This window comes from Balaenoptera musculus, chromosome 15, assembly GCF_009873245.2.
Source record: "Balaenoptera musculus isolate JJ_BM4_2016_0621 chromosome 15, mBalMus1.pri.v3, whole genome shotgun sequence".
Taxonomy (NCBI): Eukaryota; Metazoa; Chordata; class Mammalia; order Artiodactyla; family Balaenopteridae; genus Balaenoptera; species Balaenoptera musculus.
The window spans coordinates 83086555-83109059 of NC_045799.1; the positions used below are offsets into that span (position 1 = coordinate 83086555).

The 22505-nt window shown below is 44.1% G+C and overlaps 1 protein-coding gene across 3 annotated transcripts in view; it reads right to left on the reverse strand.

Annotated features, from left to right (window-relative positions):
• LMTK2 (lemur tyrosine kinase 2) overlaps positions 1-22505 on the reverse strand; it is an 86459-nt gene that overhangs the window by 19425 nt on the left and 44529 nt on the right. For all 3 annotated transcript variants that reach the window (XM_036827643.1, XM_036827642.1, XM_036827644.1), the window contains 4 exons: positions 19348-19435; positions 8187-8323; positions 1435-1519; positions 379-500 (listed from right to left, as the gene is read on the reverse strand). In XM_036827643.1, coding sequence (XP_036683538.1) covers positions 379-500; positions 1435-1519; positions 8187-8323; positions 19348-19435 — 432 coding nt within the window. The remainder of the gene's footprint in view (positions 1-378; positions 501-1434; positions 1520-8186; positions 8324-19347; positions 19436-22505) is intronic.

Consider the following 22505-nt stretch of genomic DNA (forward strand, 5'->3'; position numbering starts at 1 on the left):
TTTTTTCAACTTCCATTAAACTGACATACATCTCAGTATTACATAATGGTCCAAACCTTTCTGTTTTTTTCATTCACTTCAATAAATATTTACTAAACATCTATTGTAAGCCAGGCCTTGTAGTAGGCAAAGAAAATAGCCTTGGTTCCTGCTTTTATGGAGATTATTACTGTCAAATGGGTAAGAGAAAAGTTAACCGCATCACGGCAACTGTGATAATTGCTATGATGTCAATAAATTGTTTTTTTTCACACCATCAGGCACTCTGGTGTTCCTCCGTCTCATTCAATTACTTTCCCTTAAGAAAGTACTTGAGAAGAAAGAAGTCAGGACTTTGCTAACAACAAAAGCCTAACAGAATGATAAATCAATACATACCAGATATTACTATACTTAGTTTGATCTGCAGTTAGTAGTCTGTCTTGAAAGCTGGTTACTAATTCTGGAGCAGTCCATCGCAGAGGGAAAAATTTTTTATCATCTGTTTCAATATAATCCTCCTGTTTTGTTAGAAAGCATATAGAATTTTGAATTTTATAACACTTTTAGTGAGCTCAATGATTTAATTCCAGGTCAGTCTCAGAAAACACAAGCTCCACCCCAAAAAAACACGTCAGAAAAAGAAGGGGGCACGAGACCGACCTTCTGGGCAGAAGGTGGGTGAGGGTTTCCCTGAAGCCTCCTGGGCCTCATGAGCTGGTCTCTGAGCCATGAACGTTTGCTCAGTCATCCTTCCTGGAAGAGGAAGGTACGCCGTGTCTGATGCACAGAACACGACTCTGAGCAAAACATCTTGTAAACTATGCTGGGCCGTATCCCCGAACAGGGGAGTGGGGCGGTGAATGAGTAAGAGGGCAGGCTTTTGAGTCAGACAGACTGGTTGAGGCCACGTTCAACCATTTACCAGCTCTGTGACTCTGGGCAAGCAACAAACATACTGAGCCATCTTCCTGATCTGTAAGATCAGGAAGACACACCTACCTCCCTTTACACTGAGGATTACATGAGATCGTGCAGGCAAGTACTTCATAGTTTCTGGGTGGTATACAGCAAGCGCTCAAGACGCTAGAGCTACCATGTAGACAAAGAACTGACTTACATTTGCGTGATATTTTTTTGCCCCACATTATGGCACCTCACTCAGCTGGGCTACGCAAACACACACAAATGAAAATCTCACATACCTCATTTATTTTCTTTGGGGATATAGTTATAACAGAGTTTAAAAATCCAAACCCCAAGTTTACCGAATTTGAGCTGAAATTTTACTGAACATGTAACAGAGAAATATTTATATGACGTGTATTTTATTATACAGATAGCAATAATTATTTACCCCGCTTTCCAAAAAGGCATGGCATTTCGTGATACGACCACTTCATGAGTATGAAATTAAATCAGGTCAAGGAGAGGACCCTTAAACCTTTGGCTTACCTTGTACCTGCTGAATCCTATTCCATAATCTCCCACTTTCACATTTAAGTCCGAGGTAAGAAAACAATTCCGCAGGGCTAAATCACTGAAAACAGAAAGAGTGAAGTGAACACGAGAACCAGGAGAATCAACACCCAGGATGATGTGACACGAAATTGCTATGGATAAAGGCTTTCTTGAGTAAGCAGCTAGTGTATTGAGCTCCCTGCTTAATAATTCGTGTTTTAAAATCCTTTTTCACAGAAAAAGGTAATACTATATTCCTAATTACTTAAAGAATGGAGATGATCAGATTTTTTTTAAGTCACTCTGACTGCTAAGGTTAAATACTGACCATATCCGTACCTTGTTCTGCATTAATACCAGATTTATGGCTCATTTCCTAGTATTTTTAGAGTTACCAAGAAAGAATTCTAAATTGGCTAAATTGTCTGAATTTTTAAAAATAACTTGCATTACCTGAGTAATAGTCTAGTAGTAGTCTCTTTAATGTAAGTAAAGAAGAATAAAGTTACAACTTCAAGCACTCAAAAATAATCTACATTATTAGAAATGTTTGGTTTTTAACTCCTTTTTCAAAGATATGCAAGCATGATAAGGAGACCCTTTCCAAATCACTCTCATCTCTTCCAAACTCCACCTCCCCAAGAGGGAGGCAAAGAGCATATTTTCAAGACTCACTTAAAACAACTTACTTACATAGTTTAAGAACAAGTTAATTTTCAAAAACACTTAATTTGAAAAGTAAAAACTACTTTTTCTAAAGGAACTTCCCATAAAAACAGCAGATTACATTTTTTGGATTTCAGCTTTACCCCTTAGAATCTTTTTAATTATCAACTGGCACATGAATAAAAAAGCCACTAAATTAAAATAGAATCGGATACCTAATTTATAGTTTTAAATCACAAATAAAAGTAATCAGAAGCTGAATTTCTATAGTCCAAAATTTAAAACGTTTGTCTTTATATGACTGTAGAAGACCAAAAACTTTATCAAATTCTTATTTTCAATGATTTTCATTTCCAAAGCTCACATGTCTGAAATGTAACAATAACGAGAATGGGGACAGCAGCAGCTAAGGCTGATGTACTTCAGTGACAGCCTGGTGTGTACGACGACACTGATCCGATCATACAATGATGGCTAATGTGCGCCAAGCACTTTACACAAGGTGTTTCTCTAAGCACCTGACACGTATTAACTCACTTAATCTTCATGACAAGCCTTTGAGGTGGGCACTATTATGTTCCCCGTTTATAGAAAAGGAAACTGAGGCACAGAGAACTGAAGTGACTCTGCCAGGGTCAGTATTTCCGTCTTTCACCGTCAGTAACCACCACCAACGATACATTACCAGTCAGAGCACGGTGCCGTGTGTGCAGCTGCTCCTCAATAAACATGCTGATCTCAATTGCCAGTTAAGATGTGTTCAGTTCTTCTTTACACTATGTTTACAAGCCGTATTTTCACGGCGCACCATCCAGAAGCCATCAGGCCTGTGGAGGCGTCTGGGGAAAACCTCGGGACCCCCTTACTGTTATAGACAGCATACAGGCTCATGTGGGAGATGCTGCGGGTCTGGTTCCAGACCACCGCAATAAAGCATATCTCGCAGTAAAACGAGTCACATGAATTTTTTGCTTTCCTAGTGCATAGAAAAGTGATGTTTACACTACACTGTAGTCTATTGGGTGTGCAAGAGCATTATGTCCAAAAAAGAAAAAACAATGTATAAACCTTAATTAAAAAATACTTTATTGCTTAAAAAATGCCGAAATAATTACAAGTAACATCAAAGATCACTGATCACAGATCATCGTAACAAACATAATAACAATGAAAAGGTTTGAAATATTGCGAGAATTACCACCATGTGACACAGAGACAGGAAGTGAGCAAACGCTGTTGGAAAAATGCGCTGACAGACGTGCTCAGCAAAGGGCCGCCACAGGCCCTTGATTTGTAAAAAACCGCAGCAACTGCGAAGTGTGATAAAACGAGGAGTGCCTGTAGAAACCTCCCATCTCAAGGAGAGAAGTGGTCCCTGTCTTTTGGAGTGAAGGAAGAAAGGGAGGGGGGCCACACGCGGGCAGGAGAATACAAGGCTCTAAGGCAGCCTGACCCTCTGGACCAAGAGCTGCACCCGTGCGGCCCTGCAGGTCCTGCCGCAGAGGCTCTGAGCACCTCCAACCAGAATTTCTGGAGCCCCTGTAAACAGATCCTTCTATTTATTTATGTATTTATGTATTTATTTATTTATGGCTGTGTTGTGTCTTCGTTGCTGCGTGCGGGCTTTTCTCTAGTTGTGGCAAGCGGGGGCTACTCTTCGTTGTGGTGCACAGGCTTCTTACTGCAGTGACTTCTCTTGTTGCACAGCACAGGCTCTAGGTGCATGGGCTTCAGTAGTTATGGCAAATGGGCTCAGTAGTTGTGGCTCCCGGGCTCTAGAGCGCAGGCTCAGTAGTTGTGGCACACGGGCTTAGTGGCTCCGTGGCATGTGGGATCCTCCCGGACCAGGGCTCGAACCCGTGTCCCCTGCATTGGCAGGCGGATCTTAACCACTGCGCCGCCAGGGAAGCCCCAACACATCATTCTCAACCTCCCCAACACCTGTGTCCTAGGACCAGCATTAAAAGTTGGGTGCCAGCGTTCCGGCCGGGGCGTCTGTGTGTCATCTGTGGCGGGGCAGCAGGGCGAGGCCAGCAGGGCACCTGCAGAGCCCCTGGCACCTTCCACTCAGGCCACTAGATCCACTCCAGGACCACCCAGCTGCCTCCCTCCTCGCCTCTCTCCTCACACATGTTTCCTGCAGGTCTTCAGATACAGGAAAGGAGAAGCTTAGATAAAAGATGAAAAGTTATACCTGCAAAAGACCTGCGGCTCTCGTTATAAACAACATTGTGAAACTCTTATACAATTCAACTGTTGCTCTCAGAGAAGGAGGAAGTGCTTCTCATTACCTGAAAACCAGGGGTAATGAGGAGGAAAACAATGGTGTGACTGAGAGAATTTCTTCTAAACCTGCTCCCTCCCTCTACCCCAAACATCCCGTCACCAGAGTACAGTGGCAAAAGCACTGGACAAAGTCAGAGACCTGGGAACGAGTCTTGGCTCCACCGCTAAGAACTATGTGACTTCGGGCTAAGTCAATTGACACATCAGAGCCTCAATTTTCCTTGCCAAAAAAAGGGGGGGCCTAACCTGTAAGGGTTAACTCATATGGTTTTTATAAGAATAAAATTTTTTTAAATATGAAATGTTTTCAAAACATTGAAGTGTTATCCAGATTCTAAATGATGATATAATTCAATTCAAAATTAGTAAAAATAAACACTCTCTGAAGGCCAACAACATGCCAAGCTAAAGAATAGGAAAACGCAAAGGTGTAACTTTTTAATGGCAGAGGTAACTCTTGACGTCAATGGCTGGTTTGGGTCAGGAAATACAAACATACCCAGTATATTCTTCCTTCAAGTTGAAAAACAGGTCTAGTGGCAAAGCTGCCAAGCGATCCAGCCCTGAAAGGCTCTAAAGCTCTGGCCCCGTCCCCCTTGGCTGGCAGCACTCGAGGTGGCCTCAGCTGTCAGTGGGACCCAGCCGCGTGAGCAGAGCCGCCAGACACGGGAAGCGTGCGTTCACAGAGGAAAGGGGTTCTAAACAGCTTCCCATCCCGAGTCACAAGGAAGCATCACCACTTGTTCTCTGCTTCCACTGGAATGAGAGTTTACCCATCTCCAGGAGGACTGCTCTCATGGAAACAGCTCAGTGTGGCTGGAGCCATTTCCAAAACCATCCTCTCCTCTATTTACGTTACCACTTAGGGTCTCCCAGAGACCCTGAATTCCTGATCAAAAGAGCAACAAACAACCGAAAGTTACAGAATACTCTTCTAGGGCTTGGCCCACGTTACCTTATGTAATCTTGACCAGAGCACCTCAGGGCAAGATTATCCCCATTTCATAGAAGAAACAGGCTCAGAAGGATTAAGGAACGTGCCTCACACTGGTAAAGCTGAGGAGAGGCCACCTAACAGCACCAACCTGCCGCTGGCAGCCACGAAGGTCTAAAAAGAAAAATCCCTACGTGGGTTGTGAAGAGACTCTGCCGCTTACCACTTGAAGGGGGGATGCAGCTCACAGAGATATAGGTGAGGATTAAGGCAAGAGGACTCCGACATGGCACAAAGAGGCAACTCTGCTTAGGGTCTGGACAGCTTTCACCCCTGCTTATCAGGTCAGCCCCATCATGCTTCTCTTCCCCGACACACAGCACAGCCAGCCCACAGGGCTACAGCAGTCCTTCCTAACCCCCTCACACGTACCTTCTGTGTAAGCTGGGTTATAGGAACACTGGGCTCCTGTAACACTGGACACCCACACTCTTAGGGCTGGATGACTTAGTCACCTCGGTGTTTCTCAGCAGAGAGTAACTTTAACTTTAAAACTGGGCAAATCCTACAGAGGTCCTTTCGTGCACAGCTGCCACCTGGGTACTCCTCAAGGCCACCGTCACACAGGTCTCCAGCTATGTGAGCCACCACAAGGCCCATGCCGCAGGCTGGATGCCCTGTGCACTTAGCTCATTGCAGTGACCTGGTGGCTTCTCATGGGAGCTGCTCCTTCAGGAAGACTGACAGGCTGGGGACAGGAAGTCCCAGGCCCTCGGCCAGCAGGGCAGGATGGCGTGCAGCGTAACACACTGGCAGCTCCTGCTGTTTACGTGGCCTTCACGAATGTCACGCATTTGACTGCAGAAACACAGGCTACCCAAGACCCAGGCACACGTCTCCTCTTAGACGATAAGTAAAAATAAAATTTAATTGGGGGTGCTTTACTAGATGAGCTTCCAGTTGGACATGTAGGATATTCTATTTTCAACCAACACAGAAAGTCCGACTTTGAGTTAGCAAATAAATATTCTAAAGTCCAACTTAAAAATACGCTACTATGTATTCAATATCTTATAATAACCTATTGATATAATGACAAATAATCTAAAAGAAATATATATATATAACTGAGTCACTATGCTGTACACGTGAAACTAATGCAATACTGTAAATCAACTATACTTCAATTTTTAAAAGATGCTATTACGCTGTGCTACCAACAAAAAAATAAAGCACACAATTTTGCCCCAAATGGAAATTTTACATAAAATATGGCTACTTTTTAAAATAAAATGAAACAGTTGTCAATGGTTTCAAGAATTTTCTTTACCTTGAGTTTATGCACCTGAATTAAATCCAAACCACGTGAGTAAATTTATCAACTTTATTTGTTCTAAAGTTCACAAGATTCTAAATTAAGTAAAACTTTAACCTAAAGAAACTCACAGGAAGATAACATTTACTCTGACATCCTTGCCAATTTTTAAAATACAAGAGTAGAAACCGACTTGGGCTTTAAACACAATTTCTAGCTGTCTTTGATAACTTTATGTTGCTGATTCTGATATGATATTCTTTTTAAATGCTCCGTTCTCCAAAATCTAAAAATTCCTACACCAAGTATTAGGTAGTAATCATCTGTGTTTCACAAAAGATTAACAATACAAATATGCTGGGAATTAACCTGTTATGAAGTTAAAAAACAAAATATAAGATTTCTCCATTATAAAACAAATAGATCTTTATATTTTGAAGTTTTGTGTAAGGGTTTCTGCCTTGGGCCTGAAGAAACTCATGATCTTCTGGGTCTCTTAAAAAGCACTTTATCAGAATGATTTGCTCACTATGCAAGCCAGACAAGATAGATGTGTAAGAAAAATGTGAATTTTCCTTCTTCCCACCCTGAAGTAATGTTGAGAATTTGATAGGTATTTTTCCATGCCTGTTCACACATACACACACACACACACACACACACACACACCCCTACAAATAAAAGAGTTATTTTTTTTTAACGTTGTCATATTATAAATATACTCCTGTGCAACCTGCTTTAAAAAATACATAATACTTCATGGACATCCTCCGCGTCAGTACACACAGGCGCTCCTTTTCAGGTCTTTGGATTGTTAAGAGTTAAATGACTTAAAGTCAACTAAAGAGACACTGCCCAGTTCGTCCAGAGACCTGAGAAATAATTTTAAACATAAATCAGAGCTCAAAAGGCTATTCACAGAATCATCATCTCAGACAGGACTCAAAGCCCTTTGTTGTTTTAATTACGGAAATTACACTGACGATCTGAACAAGATACGATGCGCTCCAGAGAGCTGCAGTTATTCAAGTAGGAACAGAAAGGCTTGGACAGAAATGTGTTATCCCGACCACCGTGCCGCTCACACACAACCCCCGATCACCCCCAGCCTGGCCTGGGTTGTGTTGGTCGGAGACCAATGCTGTGACCTTCTATGAGAAGATGATGTCAGCCCCTCAGACCCCTTCTTCCCATCTCCGGAACGGGAGGCGGGCCACACCGTGAAACCCAGCGGGTGGAGTCGGAGCCTGAAGCTGACAGGAGGAGGATGCAAGACTGGAACTGTTCCCTCTGCACTCTTTCGCATTCTTTGAAATTCTGGGACTAATTTCTAGGCCTTAGGCTGTATTGAGGCACTCTGTTCCCCAGCACTGGTTTAAACAGAGCCGAGCTCAACCCGTATTCTGACACTGGGCAGGAGCGGACACCTTGTTTACACATCGAGAGTTCACGTTACAGCTGGTCCTCCTTGAGCTTCCTGCAGGGCCTCTTCCCACACTTCTGGGGTCAGCAGTGCGGGAGGTGCACGCGAGCAGAGGGACCCACCTGTGCAGGAAGTGCCGCTTGTGCATGGCCGCCAGCCCCGCCGCGATCTCGCACGCCAGCCTCTGCAGCAGCGTGGTCTGCGCGTCCCCCCGCGCCGGCTCGGGCTCGCCACCGCGCAGGTATGCCTTCAGATCGCCCTGCGGAAACCAGCCCAGGTCAGTCTCCAGAGAGGACCGGGGGAACAAACGGGCATCTCCACACATGCCTCAGCTGACCGAGAGGCTAAGATTACTTATTGGAAATTATTTCGATTTGAGCTTAATAAAGAATAATCTCACCCTGAACAAGTGTGAAATTACAAAAAAGCAATTCCAACCAAATACTTCAAAGGTAAAGAAAACACTATTCTCCTTTTAGGATCATTCTAAATTAAACATTAGTTTACCTTTGTTATATAAACACACAGATAACAACACTTAAAAAAGATAAATTGGCAATAATGCACAATTTAAGTGCAGAAGTACAGAAATTTCCAGGTAACTAAGAGATGAGATGGAGAGTAAAAGAAGTGCCATCCACACCACCTTCAGGGATTCCAGGAGAACATCACATCACAAAGGCCACCACCAAAGCACTCATGAGCAACAGAGAGGGAGATGAGGAAAGAAAAATGGGTGGAAGAGGAGGAAAAAGTACTCTCAGTGCCGGTAACTGCTTCAGTTCTCTGCCGGCTTCCCCAGGGCCCTGTGTTGCCCAGAGACCACTGCGAGAAAGAACATTCTAGCCACTCCAGAAAAATTTATGATGTTAATTTAAATAAGCCTGTTCAAAGGACAGCAGCACGGGCAGGAAAATGGACAAATTCACATTTAGACACCCAGCACACGTGTTTCAATGCCGAGTACCCCACGTATTTGCACAGGACTCCCCTATCTTATCCTGTTTCTGTTTCATGATTTTAATTTTAGGGCGGTATATCTTGGGGGATTTATAGTGTATCTCTTTTGGGAAATACACTTTTGAGGCAATCTTCCACATTCTGCTTACCACATGATTAAGTATTTATTGATGTGAGTTAATTCCAAGTTCAAGCTTTATATAATCAGTTAATAAAATTTAGAAAGCAAGCCAACAGCTTTCACTTTTCTTTACATCTGAGTCAAAAAAGACTCCGGAGGAAGGAAATTTTTCTCAACCAATTAAAGATTCTGATACATTTCTTATAACTGCTACTGAAAATAGCAAATTCCTCCCAGAATTAAACTTTAAAACACAATATTCCTTTACTAGCATTTGTCCACACTGAATAATAAATACATTCTAATGTAACTTCTAGGTCCACACCAAGAATCTAAATTTGTTTTCATTCCCAGTTTCCATCATCTTAATATGAACGATAATGTTGATATCAATAACCGTTACCACCGGAGCTTTCGAACGTGTGCCAAGCACTGTTCTTGGAGTTTCCACACCTGTTACCCTCAAATAACTCTCACAATTTAAAACACTTTCCAGATGTGGAATAGGCTTCGGGAGGTTAAGAACTTTGCCCAAGGCCACAGAGCTAACAAACAGTGGGGCTGCACTTCTACAGTTTACCAACTTGTCAAGAAAATTCTATTTGGTGAGCAAATCAAATTAGTACGTAGATCAAACCGATTATTCTATAAGAATGAATTTCCAGTCAACTAAAGCCAATCACACAGCTGTGGAGGAGTCTCCCAAACTGAGTGAACTGCTCTGCCAGGGCAGCAGCTGCTCCCCTCGGGACCAAGGTGTGTGCTCACCCACGTCACGGTCCTCCTATTTCTTTGCGAATGTGGTGCTTTCCCCTTTTGCTCCCCTAGCAATTAATTACAAGCTGCTCCAGCGGAGAAACAGACACCTTTTCCTCCCCTTTAAAAATACATGTCCCTCCTCATCCCAACCCCACCTTCACCCAGGCTAGGCTCTGTCCAGCATGGGAGTGGTGGGAATAAACCCAGCTTTGGGCGACAATTAAATTAACCCAGAAAAACTCCAGCAAAAAGCACCAGGCTACAGGTTAATGGGATTTTCATAAGGTAGCTCACATGAAAACAAAGAGCTGAAGTTTATTTACATTACCAGTGAAATGACCACTTACATGCATCTGTCTAACCCCTTTCTTGCAATATCCATCTAAGGAAAAAACTACCCTCACACAAAAGTAGGATTATGCTGTGCTGCATCGGGCCACTTCTCAAAACAAACAGAAGCTTCGGGCAAACAGCAAGTACTTCCCAAGTGACTTTGGCCATGAAGGCAGGAATGGCAGAGTGGGTGTAGTTATTTTTCAAGGTTACCTAAAGCATATTCCTTACCACTCACTGTTCTAAAGTTATCTTCTCCCCACAATAGGCCACTCCCCAGATTTCACTAGAAGATAAAGTATAATAAACAGAAGGGGATTTTGCTTCAGACCGCTAACGCTCTGAAAGTTTCCAGCTTGGCAAAAACTAAAAGCCTCTCCCAACCCACACTGGGGGGAGGCAAAGTGAGCTCGATCCCGGAAAATACGTCTCTAACCTGGGGAGTAAACGTGAGCGATTACTGAGGAGCCCGATGACTGTTTCTCGAGGATGAGACCTGTGATGGGTTGAGAGGGACTCTTTCTATGTTCTAGAAAGAGCCTCAGAGCTCTCCTGGCACCACCATTTAAAAGAAAAATCAGCACAAAATCTTTAATTACAGAAAAAATTTTTATATTATATAAGTACTAAAAATTGACTCATTCTATCCAAAACAGATAAAGCTGTATTTAGATATCTGGCTTATTTTATTTATGTTTTAATGATGCTTAGTGAGTAGACAGGGATTATTACTTTGGTCCATTATTTGAAGAGGAAAAACAATGAGAACAGCAATGTATTCTGAACTAAAATAAAGTTTCCTTTATCCAAGTTTTAAAAATTTCTTAGATCCTCCCTAAACTGTGCCCCTCTGCAAAATACTCAAAAAGAAAAATGTATGACACTAGATGGCAGCAAAGTGCTTATACTAAGATCTCAGATACCAGAGCAGCCCCTTGGCCGACTTCTTGGAATGAGTCACTCGAAGACCTTTAGATGGTTACTCACAAGGGTCCTCTTAAATCCCAGCATCAGCTGCCATGAGGGCGTCGTCCAGCTTTTCGCAGGACACTGAGAACAATGAATTAACTTCAATACAATGTAAAAACCCAACAATTAAATAGCTTTATAACTGAAAAATTACTTGTTTATACATTTAATAGAAGGATTTGGGAGGAAAATTTATGTTTTTAAACAAAACTCTGAGGACTTCCCTGGTGGCGCAGTGGTTAAGAATCCGCCTGCCAATGCAGGGGACATGGGTGCGAACCCTGGTCCGGGAAGATCCCACATGCCGTGGAGCAAATAAGCCCGTGCGCCACAACTACTGAGCCTGTGCTCCACAACTACTGAGCCTGTGCTCTAGAGCCTGCAAACCACAACTACTGAAGCCCGTGCGCCACAACTCCTGAGCCTGTGCTCTAGAGCCCGTGAGCCACAACTACTGAGCCTGTGTGCCGCAACTACTGAAGGCCGCACACCTAGAGCCCGTGCTCTGCAGCAAGAGAAGCCACCGCAGTGAGAAGCCCGTGCTCTGCAACAAAGAGTAGCCCCCGCTCGCCGCAACTAGAGAAAGCCGGCGCGGCAATGAAGACCCAACGCAGCCAAAAATTTTAAAGATTTAAAAAAAAAAAAAAAATCTGAGTGAAAGGAGGAAAGAATGGCAGCAACAGCCGCGTGCTCGGTGTTCACTGACAAAATGAAACAGGGAGGTAGGGCGGGAGCCCTGGGAACGCCCCCAGCCCGAGGGTTTCTTAACTCCCTCAAGCCCTCTGACTGCGCCTACTTTTCCCTCCACCACTCGAGTCCCGCCCCGCCGCCCACATCCACACCTGCACAGCACCTTCTGTTATCACGGATTATTCTCCCTGAGCCATCCCTTCTCTGCTCAAATACCTCTCAGGTGAATCCCACAAAGAACCAGCAAGCGCCCCTCTGCCTCCAAACCCGGTTCCCACTCCCACCCCACTTCCCTCCCCTCTTCATGGACAGACGCCTCAAACGCTGGGTCTGTGCCGGCTGGCCTGCCTCCTGGCCTCCCAATCTCTCTCGAACCCCCCGCCCCCCAACAGGCTGGGCTCTAGCTGCTCCTGCTGGGCAGGACCAAGTGAGGGGCCCGTCCCTTCCTTCCCCACCAGTCTCCTGGCTTTCTTCCGAGCTCACCGGCCACTCCTTTCTGGGGTCCCTGTGCTGGACCTTCCCCCTTACTGGTCTGTAGGCGTCGGCACGCCCAGGGCTCTGTCTGTGGTCCTCATATCTCCTCACCGTGACACTCATTCCCGGGTGATCCTATCATCCTGTGGCTTTGAAAATCACCTCTCATACATTTCTCTGGCTCAGACCCCTCCACCTCCTGAGCCCCAGACTCATCTGTCCAGCTGCGGACTCGACACCCTTTCCTAGATGCCCTAAGAGGCACCTCAAACCTAACACGCCCAGTGCAAAGCTCCGACGATCTGTTCCACCTCAGGAAATGGCATCACCGCTTTCCCAGTGGAGCAGGCCAAAACCAAAGCCCTCATTCTTGAGTTTGCTCTCTCCCTAGACGCCCACATCCAACCCATCACCAAGGCCCGGACCTATTTTCACAAAGAGCCAGGGCCTCGGGGCCCAGGGCAGCAGCCACGTGTGGGGAAGTGGAGCCACTGGCAGGGCCCGGGGACCGGGGATGTGCCGCCCCTACCAGCCGCCCCCTTTCAAGCCTGATGATGCCGTGTCATTGCTCTGCACGTGTCCCTGCTGCTGGCTCCGAGTGAGAGACACCGTCTACGTGCACCCCTGTTCCACGGTAAGCCCATGTCCTTTCTTTTCTACTGCCACTCCCGAGTGGCAGGGGCACATCACCCATCTCTGCATGGGAGGGTCCCAGTGCATGGGCTTACATAACAAACTCGTTTACAAATAAGACACGGACGTGGACTAGGCATTTTCTGTACAAAAGGCCAATTCGAAAATGGAGGCTTCCCACTGGTGGAAGACAAATGTACAGCCATTAAACTACCTGATATAGAAGTACATAGAATAAAATTAAGTCATCAGTTAAAATCCCCACTTTGCCACAAGCAATCATGTGACATCAGGCAAGTCAATTAACCAAAGAAGAGAAGACAGAAAGCCTGGTCCTGAGGTCGGGCGTGGGTGTGGCCCCGAGAGGCCCTTCATCTCTTGCAGCCCGGTTTTCTAATCTGTAAAATGAAGAAGACTGCGTCAAGAAGACTCAGTGAAGGAGAAGCAAACACCTCAGGCCCAGCACAAGGCACAGGTTGGAGCCCTCCCTCCTCACACCGCCACCCCTGTGTGGGCAGCGGCCAAGCTTCCCACAGCCCTGGGAGCCCGGGACCCTGCATCCCTGCCTCTCCTGAGCGGCTGAAGCAAGCCCGGCCCGCAGAGGACTGTGGACATCTGTACACGACACCAAGATCGCTCCCTTGCAAAGAAAAGACTATCATCTCTTGCTTCAGAGTCCGGTGACAGAGGAAGAAACTGCTGACTCTCACGGGAGATAAGACGGAGTGGAGGTGATCTACTTCCTTGTCTTTATCACCTGGGCCTGCAGTCTGGCCTCCAAGTAGTTGGTCTCTGCTTGTCCCCTTTCCAGCTGATCTTTCCCAGCGGATGCCAACCAGCCTCTCCTAACGCAGTGCTCTCTCACCCGGTCCCCACGCCACCCACTGTGGGACCATCTATCGCCCCCCCCAACCCCGGTCCACATGCACAGTTGAGCTTCCCTGCCTGGCTCACGCTGTTCCTACGACCCTTTCCTGCTGAGGAAAGTCCATCCACACACCTGTCCACACTCAGACCAAACGCCACTTCCCTTGTGAAGCCTTCCCAAAGGAGCCAGTGAGCCTAGTTAGAATTGCTACACAGAACTACCCAAACCTTGAAATTATCAATTAAGAAACTAAAAATGAATAAAAATAACTACCACTTCCTGAGCACCTACTATGCCTACACGGTGGGCAGTATCACCCCCATTTTACAGATGTCTACACTGAGGCTTAAAGAGGTCACGTAACTCCCCAAGGTGATACACAAGTAAGTGGCAGGACCAGCATCTGAAGGCAGGCCCGCCTGGCTCTACAGGCAGGGAAGGCAGGATCAGGGTGACTCACCTGTGTTCCCGGGAGCACCGGGCACAGCTCTTTGTACTCAACAGGTGCTCATACATTTCTGTTGAGTGACCCTTACCCCCGAACAATCTTGCCCGCATAGACCTGTGAGAGCACGTGTGAGAGCATGGTGTACCTCCTATGGCCACAAGTTACACACAACACGCTGCAGTGATCTCTCCCCTCACGAACACTGCACCATCAGCAGTACACATCGGTGACTCTGGTCCAGCTACCAAACTCAGAAGAGTTTTCATTTTCTTTCATAAAAATTCTAAGATAAAGTGCTTTTCAGAGACTGGTAATTCCATCTCACAAGGAATGACTTAAGTAAGTGTGAAAATATTCTCTCCTTTCTCCTTAAAAGATGTTATCGCTGAGCATGATCACTGCCTGGTGACGACGGAAGAGGCCAACATTCACTCAATAGCTCCTGACCTACTAAGAACATGTGAAGATAGTGGCTCCTTTCACTGTGGCTGCAGCTGCTGATTACCAATCCTGGGCTACAGGCCTCTGGCCTCGGGACCCTGGCCAGAAGGTGCTTTTGCCCTGAACGACGCCCCTCTGCTCAGTCTGGCCTCTTTCTGGGAGGCTTCTGGGGCATCCAGGCTGGGAGCAGGGCTCAGGTGAAGCCAGGCTTTGGGGTGTGCTGGGAACGCCCCTGCAGTCCAGGCAGGAAGGCACCTCTATGGCTCACGGGGCTGACACGAGCTGACCGTTTCTGCCACCTGGTCTCTGCACACACTGAGCCCCGAGGACCTAACTGCAGGGCCAGTGCCCCCAGTCGAGGCCCAGCCCTCGCTGCCCAGGAGCTGGTCCCTCTGCAACTTACTAGGGTCCAGAGATGATGAGAACGAAACTGCCCTCGGAGATAAATGTGACATCACTGCCGGGCAAGGTGGGGGGCTCCCTGGGTTAACGGCCTTTACCTTGATATGAGGCTGGACATTCCAAGTGCTGACTGACAGATTTCCCAAGGGCATACCAGCCTCCTCCCAGTATAGTTAACAGCGGTACAGCCCCTTCCATAAGAGTAGTAATTACCAATGTCTTTTGTGTGGTAAAAACCACGTAACATAAAATTACCACCTTAAGTGTTTCTAAGGGTACAGTTTAGTGGCATTAAGTACACTCACACTTGGCTGTTGTGCAGCCATCACCACTGTCTATCCACAGAACTCTCTTCATCTTCCCAAACTGAAAGTCTGTCCCCATTAAACACTAATTCCCCCATCCCCACCTCCCCCCAGTCCCTGGCACCCACCCTTCTACCTTCTGTCTCCGTGAGTTTGACCACTCCAGGGACCTCATATAAGTGGAATCCTACAGTATTTGTGTTTTTGTGACTTAGCTTCTTTCACTGAGCATAATGACCTCAAGGTTCTTCCATAGTGCAGCATGTGTCAGAATTTCCTTCCTTTTTAAGGCTGAATAATACTCCAGTGTATGGATAGACCCAATTTTACTTGTTCAACCACTGATGGACAGCTGGGCTGCTTCTGCCTCGTGGCTACTGTGAATAATGCTGCTGTGAACACGGGCATGAAAATGAGACCCAGGGACTTCCCTGGCGGTCCAGTGGTTGGGACTTCGCCTTCCAATGCAGGGGGTGCGGGTTTGATCTCTGATCGGGGAGCTAAGATCCCACATGCCTCGAGGCCAAAAGACCAAAACGTAAAACAGAAGCAATATTGTAGCAAACTCAATAAAGACTTTAAAAATGGTCCACATCAAAAAAAAAAAAAAAAAAAAAAAAAGAAAAGAAAAGAAAATGAGACCCTGCTCTCAACTGTTTGGATATATGTACCTAGAAGTGAAATTGCCAGATCATGTGGAAATTCTATTTTAATTTCAGGGAGAAAAATTATTGTTTTTTAATTTTACTATTGATCAATGTACCCTTGGGCAGTGCACTTAAATAAAAATGGCTATTAGCTCTGCACTGCCAGTGAAAGCTTTTGGTGGTGATGAGGGCTCTTTCTAGATGTTCAGCCTTCAGGAGTGACTGAGGAGAGTGAACATGACTTACGAGAGTCACATAAAATGTGTTTCAAGAAGTCACATTGCCTAATTCTGGAGGGCTGTATCCATAATCTTCATCCCAAAACATGAAAGCCAACAGAAATGTAGGTAAGTTAATATGTATGTTCTGAATACTTAGTCTAGTGTAAGTACTTGGAGAATACGCATTTGAATCTGAGATAGAAAAGTACGAGGGAAAAATTCTACAAAAAGAATGTTGGGGACTTCCCTGGTGGCGCAGTGGTTAAGAATCCGCCTGCCAATGTGGGGGACTCAGGATCCTGCCCTGGTCCAGGAAGATCCCACATGCCGCAGAGCAACTAAGCCCGTGTGCCACAACTACTGAGCCTGCACTCTAGAGCCCGCGAGCCACAACTACTGAAGCCTGCATGCCTAGAGCCCGTGCTCCACAACAAAGAGCAGCCACTGCAATGAGAAGCCCACGCACCGCAACGAAGAGCAGCCCCTGCTCGCCACAACTAGAGAAAGCCCGCGCGCAGCATCAAAGACCCAACACAACCAATAAATAAACAGATAGATAGATATATAAATAAAATTTAAAAAAAAGAATGTTGACTTAACGAAAAACATGTATTTATCACATTTACATAAAAATAATGTCTGTACAGTGACAGTAATACAATCTTGTCAATACTGGGTCATTCATGGTAATTGTAAAGGAGTTATTTGTGTTTTTTGTGATGTCTTAGTGTTTCTTTATAAGGTATAAACTATTCCCAAGAAAACCAGGCAGCTTCATTTAAAAACAAATTAGAGGGCTTCCCTGGTGGCACAGTGGTTAAGAATCCGCCTGCCAATGCAGGGGACACGGGTTTGAGCCCTGGTCCGGGAAGATCCCACATGCCGTAGAGCAACTAAGCCCATGAGCCACAACTACTGAGCCTGCGCTCTAGAGCCACAACTACTGAGCCCATGTGCCACAACTACTGAAGCCCTCGCACCTAGAGCCCATGCTCCACAACAAGAGAAGCCACCGCAATGAGAGTAGCCCCCGCTCACCGCAACTAGAGAAAACCCGCGCGCAGCAACGAAGACCCAATGCAGACAAAAATAAAAAAACAAAAAAAACAAATTAGAACAGCACTAAAACTAAACCCATTACCTGAACCCACTTAGAAGAAAACATTAAGCTTTTACTATTCCAGGAAAAACAACAACATTGTCTAGTAAAACTTTCAGGAATGGACAAACAGGGTGAAGAATAAGAAAATGCCAAAGTACATGAGCTAGTTTTATAAACCACCTCGATTAGCCTGGAAATGTGCTACTTCAAGAAGATGGTGATTCCTGCTGTTATTTCTGTTACAGTCACTCATGAAGAATGTTCCCATTTTTATTTATAATCAATATCAGGGACCCAAAAAAGATACCATTAAATGTCTCAGAAAAGCAGAACTCTGACAAGCAAACTTGTCTCATCACATAAAAATGCATCTTTGGTCTTCTTCCCTCACATGCTGTGTCACCTATCATACTGGTCACCAAGAGCTAGACTAAAAGGAGTTATTTTCGTATTATGATAAGTGAGGATCATACATACCATAGCTCTGATAATTCTGAGATAATCAAAACCAGCTACGCAATAAAACTATGAGAAACATCCTTGCGAACTCCTTCCTCTTCATTCTCGTGCCTCTATTAAATAATCAGGCTAAATGGCAATTATCACGTGTCTGCTCCCTCTAAGTAGGAGACCTAGAGGACAATGGCCAGTTTTCTCTCCGGGTCCCTTGAGAACAGCACGCTGCCTTTCTACACCAAGTGTTCAATCAGGAAGCACCCTCCGTGATGGGGGAAAACGTGGGGAGGGCACAGAAAAGTAGGATTAACTCTGGTTTCCTTACATGGAGAGAGAGCTTTATGAGGTCCCAGCATCTCTGGAGAAGGGTTAAAATACTGATTAATTTTAGACCTTGTTACACTAAATATGCATGTTGTAACTTCTAGTGTAACCATACACAAAATTAAGAAACAGTATCTAAAATAGTAGATGGGGAAAACTGAAAAACAAAAAAATTCAAGAATCTAAAAGAAGGTTAGAAAAAAAGCAAAAAAGAAAAGTTGAAGCGGGTAAAAAAATAATACACAACAGGCACATAACATTCCAAATATCTCGTAGGTACAATAAACATAATTGGATGACCTGTTCCATGTTAAGTGACAGAGACTGACAGGTTAATAAAATTCTAACCGTAAGCTAATTACAAGAGATGTCAACCAGAGAAGAGGATTGACAGAGATAAACCAGGCAAATTCTAACCAAAAGAAAGCTGGCATAACTATATTAACATCAATAAAAACAGACTTAATCCTCACTAATGCTTTTAATCTTAAAGAGAGTGCATTCATAATGATAAAAGTTTCAAATTAAGGGAAGTTATATCAACTCTAAATTTGGATCCCTGACACAGCAGGGTATCAAAATGTACAAAGCAAAACAACTAGAACTATAAGGAAAAATAAGGGAAATCCATAATCAGAGCAGGAAATTTCAACATGCCTCTCAATAACTCATAGAAAACTGACCCAGGCTCCCTCTATCCCTGCCCCCTCCCCACAAATCAGAAGGATACAAGAGATCTGAACAGCCTCATAAACTTGACCCAAAAGATCCATATAGACATACTGTACAGACCACCAGAATACACGTTTTTCTCCCCAGCGTCTACAGATAGAATAAAACACTGACCCTGGGGTGAGTGAACACCAGGTGAACATAGCCTAGAGCAGAGCTGCAGCTGACCCAGAGCCAATGAGAACCATTTTGCTCTTATCAGCCACTGAGATTTGGGGGGGTTACTATAACATAACCCACTGAAAGCTAATATATCGAGTTTATTAATAATTTTTCTTTGGAATTAACTAGCTGGGACAGAAGTGAAAGCAGTCCCTCATCCAGCATTTCTATCTGTCAAAAACACTTTGGTAAAAAACTTCTGAATACTTGACTTTGAATTTCTACTGAAAACTTACCAAGTCACAGAACTCAAACACCAGAAGATAGGGGATTGCTTCTACACACTGTCCAACACACTGAAGAATATTTGGATGTTGAAGAATACTGGTAAAAATAAAAGTCATAGTATTGTTCATGAGGGAGCAGGCTAGTAAAATTGTTCAAACAGTAACCGCAAATTTAACATTCTTAATGATTTAAATATCATCAACTGAAAAGAGCACAATAAGATTCTATTTAACAGATGTTTTCTAAGTTATGTAATGATTAAGTAATTCAAAGCCAATCAGGCGAACATTTTCACAAATTAAAACATCTCCTAACATAAGAATCTTTAACTTTAGTAATTTAACTTTATAGATATCATTTTGAAGCATCGTTTAAAAGAAGGCAAACTATATTCAATGAGCATTTCAATCCACATAATAAAATACTCAGTTACCTCTTAGGCCATCTAGCTTATATACTATTTTCATAAATCACAGTACACACAAACTCTTTTTGGAAAATATTTTGTCCAAAACAAAGTTAAAAAAAAAAAAAGATACGCCAAAATGGTTTTTTAAACTTCAAAACTTTATTTTGAAGCAATAATGAATTAAGAGTAAGTTGCAAAGATAGTACAAAGAGGTCCCATGTTCCCTTCACCCAGTTTTTCCCACTGGTGACACCTGACACAATCAGTGCAATCCCGAAACTAGGGCCCTGACACTAGGGTGCGGTGTGTGTGTGCTTGCAAGTCCTGTTATCACATGTGTGGATTTGTGCAACCACCACTCAACAGAAATGCAGAACTGCCCCCCACCATGAAGATCTCCTATGCTACCCCTTTATGCTACCCCTTTATAGTCACACCGCCGCCACCCCCAACCATTCCTCAGCCCTGGCAACCACGAATCTGGTTTCCTTTTCTATAATGTTCTCATTTTGAGAATACTATGTAAATGAAATCACACAGCATGTGGCCTTCTGAGATTGATTTTTTCACTCAACACAATGCCCTCCAGATTACCCGAGTCACTGCCTGCGTCAGCAGTCCCTTCCCTTCTACTGCTGAGCAGGATTCCATGGCTTGGATGGATGGACCATAGTTTGTTTAACCGGTCACCTATGGAGGGCATTTTAGTTTTTCCAGTTTGAGGCTACTATAAATAAAGCTGCTATAAATAATCACACGAGATTTTGTATGGAAATAAGTTTTCACTTCTATGAGATAAATGCCTAGGAGTGCAACAGCTGGGTTACAAGATGTGATGGTTAATTTTCTGTCAACTTGGCTGAGCCACAGTGCAGATATTTGGTCAAACATTATTCTGGACACTTCTGTGAGGGTGTTTTTGGATGAGATCATCATTTAAATCAGTGGACTTTCAGTAAAAGCAGACGGTGCTCCAAAATGTGGGTGGGCTTTGTCCAAAGAACAAAGACTAGCCTCGCCCAGTGAAGAAGGAATTCTGCCAGCAGATGGCCTTTGGACATGAACTGAACAGTGGCTCTGCTCTAGGTCTCCAGCCTGCTGATCCACCCTGCAGACTTGCCAGTCTCCATAACTGCATGAGCCATTTCCCTAAAATAAATTACCTATCTATCCATCTATCTCTCTCTCGCTATCCATCCATCCATCTCTCCATCCATCCATCCATCTCTCTCTCTATCCATCCATCCCTCTATCCATTCATGTATCCATCCATCCATCTTTCCATACATACATACATACATCCATCCATCCATCTATCCATCCATCCATCTATCCATCCGTCCATCTATCCATCTTTCCATACATCCATCCATCCATCTCTCCATCCATCCATCCATCTCCCTCTCTATCCATCCATCCCTCTATCCATTCATCTATCCATCCATCCATCTTTCCATCCATCCATCCATCCATCTCTCCATCCATCCATCCATCTCTCTCTCTCTCTATCCATCCATCCCTCTATCCATCCATCTATCCATCCATCCATCTTTCCATACATCCATCCATCCATCTATCCATCTATCCATCCATCCATCTTTCCATACATCCATCCATCCATCTATCCATCCATCTATCCATCCATCCATCTATCCATCCATCCATCCAACTATCCATCCATCCATCTATCCATCTTTCCATACATCCATCCATCCATCTATCCATCCATCCATCTATCCATCTTTCCATACATCCATCCATCCATCTATCCATCCATCCATCTATCCATCCATCCATCTATCCATCTTTCCATACATCCATCCATCCATCTATCCATCCATCCAACTATCCATCCATCCATCTATCCATCTATGCATCCAACCAGCTATCTATCTACAGATTCTACCGCCTCTGTTTCTCTGGAGAACGTTGACTAATACATACAGTGGTAAGCGTATGTTTAGTTTTTTAACAAACTGTCAAACTATTTTCCAAAGTGGCTGTACCATTTTACATTCCCACCAGCAATGTGGGAGAGATCCAGTTTCTCCACGTCCTCACCAGCATCTGGTATCGTTGCTATTTTATTTTAGCTTTCCTAATACTTGTGAAGTGGTCTCTCATCACGATCGTAATTACCCTAGTTAATGATGTTGATCTTTTCATTGCTATCCACAGATCCTCTTTGGCGTCACTTAATGTCTTTTAGATTGTTTATTTTTGTTTTTTACTGTTGAGTTTTGTCTATCTCTCTGCCAAAAACACAGTCCTAATTATGTAGCTATATAAGAGGTCTTGAAATTGGGTCAAATGATTCCTCCAATTTTTATTCTTATTTTTCATAATTTTTTCGGCTATTCTACTTTTGCCTTTATATATAATTTTAGAATAACCTTGTATATAGGTTTTTAAAATCTTGCTGGGATTTTGAAAGGAATTGCAGGAATCTGACTGGGAAGAATGGACATCTTCATGAATCTTCCAACCCATGAATATGGTATGTCTCTTCGTTTATTTAGACCTTGATTTCTTTCATCAGTTTCTATAGTTTTCAGCATGCAAGTCCTGTACATGTACTTAAGTATTTCTTTTTTGTTTTTGAGTGAATATAAAAGTTATTTTATTTAAAAGTTGGTTTCCACATGTTCATTGATAGTACACAGAAATAAAACTGACTTTTGTATGTTGATCATGCATCCTGCAACCTTGTTGAATTCTCTTACTAGTTCTAGGGGATTTTTTTTTTGGAGATTCCTT